This window comes from Cynoglossus semilaevis, chromosome 6 (assembly GCF_000523025.1).
Source record: "Cynoglossus semilaevis isolate Cse_v1.0 chromosome 6, Cse_v1.0, whole genome shotgun sequence".
NCBI lineage: Eukaryota > Metazoa > Chordata > Actinopteri > Pleuronectiformes > Cynoglossidae > Cynoglossus > Cynoglossus semilaevis.
In genome coordinates, this window is record NC_024312.1 from 4,492,037 (window position 1) to 4,493,567 (window position 1,531).

The window sequence follows — 1,531 nt, forward strand, 5'->3', positions numbered from 1 at the left end:
CATTCTGGATCCAGGCCGACCCAGAGCCCTGAGCCCGGCTGCCTCCGGGACCTGCCTCCTGCTGGACCTCCTGATCCTCCACCGCCTGTTTCTCCTGGATACGGGAGCTGATCTCCGCCTGAAACCTGCACATCTGCTCCTGCAGCTCACTGATGAAGTTAACCACACACTGAGGCCAAGGAGGAGGTGGAAGAGGAGGAGGTGTAGAAAGAGGAGAGGAAAGTCAGGGTTGAACAACAGAAAACCTTCTTCTAGTCCAGGACAACATACGGAGTCCTGCCAAAGATGGACCGGGCTCATCGGATCCCTGGACCGAAGAGTGACCGCCCGAGACCGGTGATCATCACATTTCACAACTCCCAGAATGCTCTCTGATTCACATGTGATGTGTAAACTGTGCATGTTGTAGGATCTGTTGATGAAAGGCCTGGTACGATACTATGACACTTCTATCATCTTCTGTTTTGATCACCACTGCTGTCATGTCATGTTCTGTGGGTTTTATGTTTGACTTAAAAACCAATAAAAAAAACTACAGTGAGACAGGAAGTGACGGTCAGACAGGAAGTGACCGTCAGACAGAACGAGCGCCACATGACAACACAGGAAGTGGTCACACACCCACCCTTTGAAGATATGGAGGAAATGTGTTGAGCTTCAGTGAGAAGATAAAAAATAAAGTGAACGACTTCCTCACTCTTCTGAACTCACTGCTGCCCTCACCAGGAATGTAGAGTTGCTGACATCCTGGATGTAAACCCACAACCTCGGTGTCTATTCTAGAACCAACCAGGTTCTCCAGTGAGAAGGAGAACACATGGAACCGTGATATTCAAATCTGATAAAAGGCCTGGAGCCACCTGCTGGCCATTTATGAAAATACACTCCAGAGGCTCTTCAGGATTGGCTTGACTTTCTACGATCTTCACTGAGGAAACGTCCCGTCTGACTGGACTGGGGTGTGTGTGGGGGGGGGGGTTCTACCTCAAAGACAGAGAGTCAGTACCTCAGCTTTGTCCAGCTGGTCGTCCTGGAGAACCTCTGGCTGAGAACCGTCCGTCTCCTCCACGCTGACCTCCGTCAGCTTCAGTTTCAGGTACGACACCTCGTCCATCAGGTCCAGCTTCTCGGTCTCCAGACGAGTCCTGCGGACCAGCTCCTGGACACACACACAGTCAGTGACCTGCTGAAGGCTTCACGCTGCGGGGGGTGGGGGGTAGGGGGAGGGTCCTGGATGCCTCATCATCCAATCATCATCCCAGAATAACCACAACAGGAACTTCACAGAACTCCCACAGGGCTGTGAATTAGACGGTACCGTGCTGCTGGAACCGCCTCAACAGTTCCATCTCCGACTGAAGTGTTTCTTTAGTGCTTAATTATTTGTCATGCCCCCCCCGGGGACAGAAATGCCCCCCCACCCACCCCGCAACCCACACCCCTGCGAATTGAAATACAGTTGAGAACCTGAAAAAATGTACATTTTATATCTGTACAAACCACTGTATGAGGTGCTGCCACCTAGTGACTG

General features: G+C 51.5%; 2 protein-coding genes across 5 annotated transcripts in view; both read right to left on the bottom strand.

Moving 5' to 3' along the window:
- Positions 1 to 1,531, bottom strand: part of LOC103379772 (liprin-beta-2-like) — a 13,537-nt gene that overhangs the window by 5,849 nt on the left and 6,157 nt on the right. For 3 of the 4 annotated variants that reach the window (XM_017032970.2, XM_017032971.2, XM_017032972.2), the window contains one exon: positions 1,007 to 1,159. The exons of the other annotated variant lie outside the window; for it this stretch is intronic. In XM_017032970.2, coding sequence (XP_016888459.2) covers positions 1,007 to 1,159 — 153 coding nt within the window. The remainder of the gene's footprint in view (positions 1 to 1,006; positions 1,160 to 1,531) is intronic. 4 annotated transcript variants of the gene reach the window in all.
- Positions 1 to 1,531, bottom strand: part of far1 (fatty acyl CoA reductase 1) — a 33,088-nt gene that overhangs the window by 2,372 nt on the left and 29,185 nt on the right. The window lies entirely within an intron of this gene.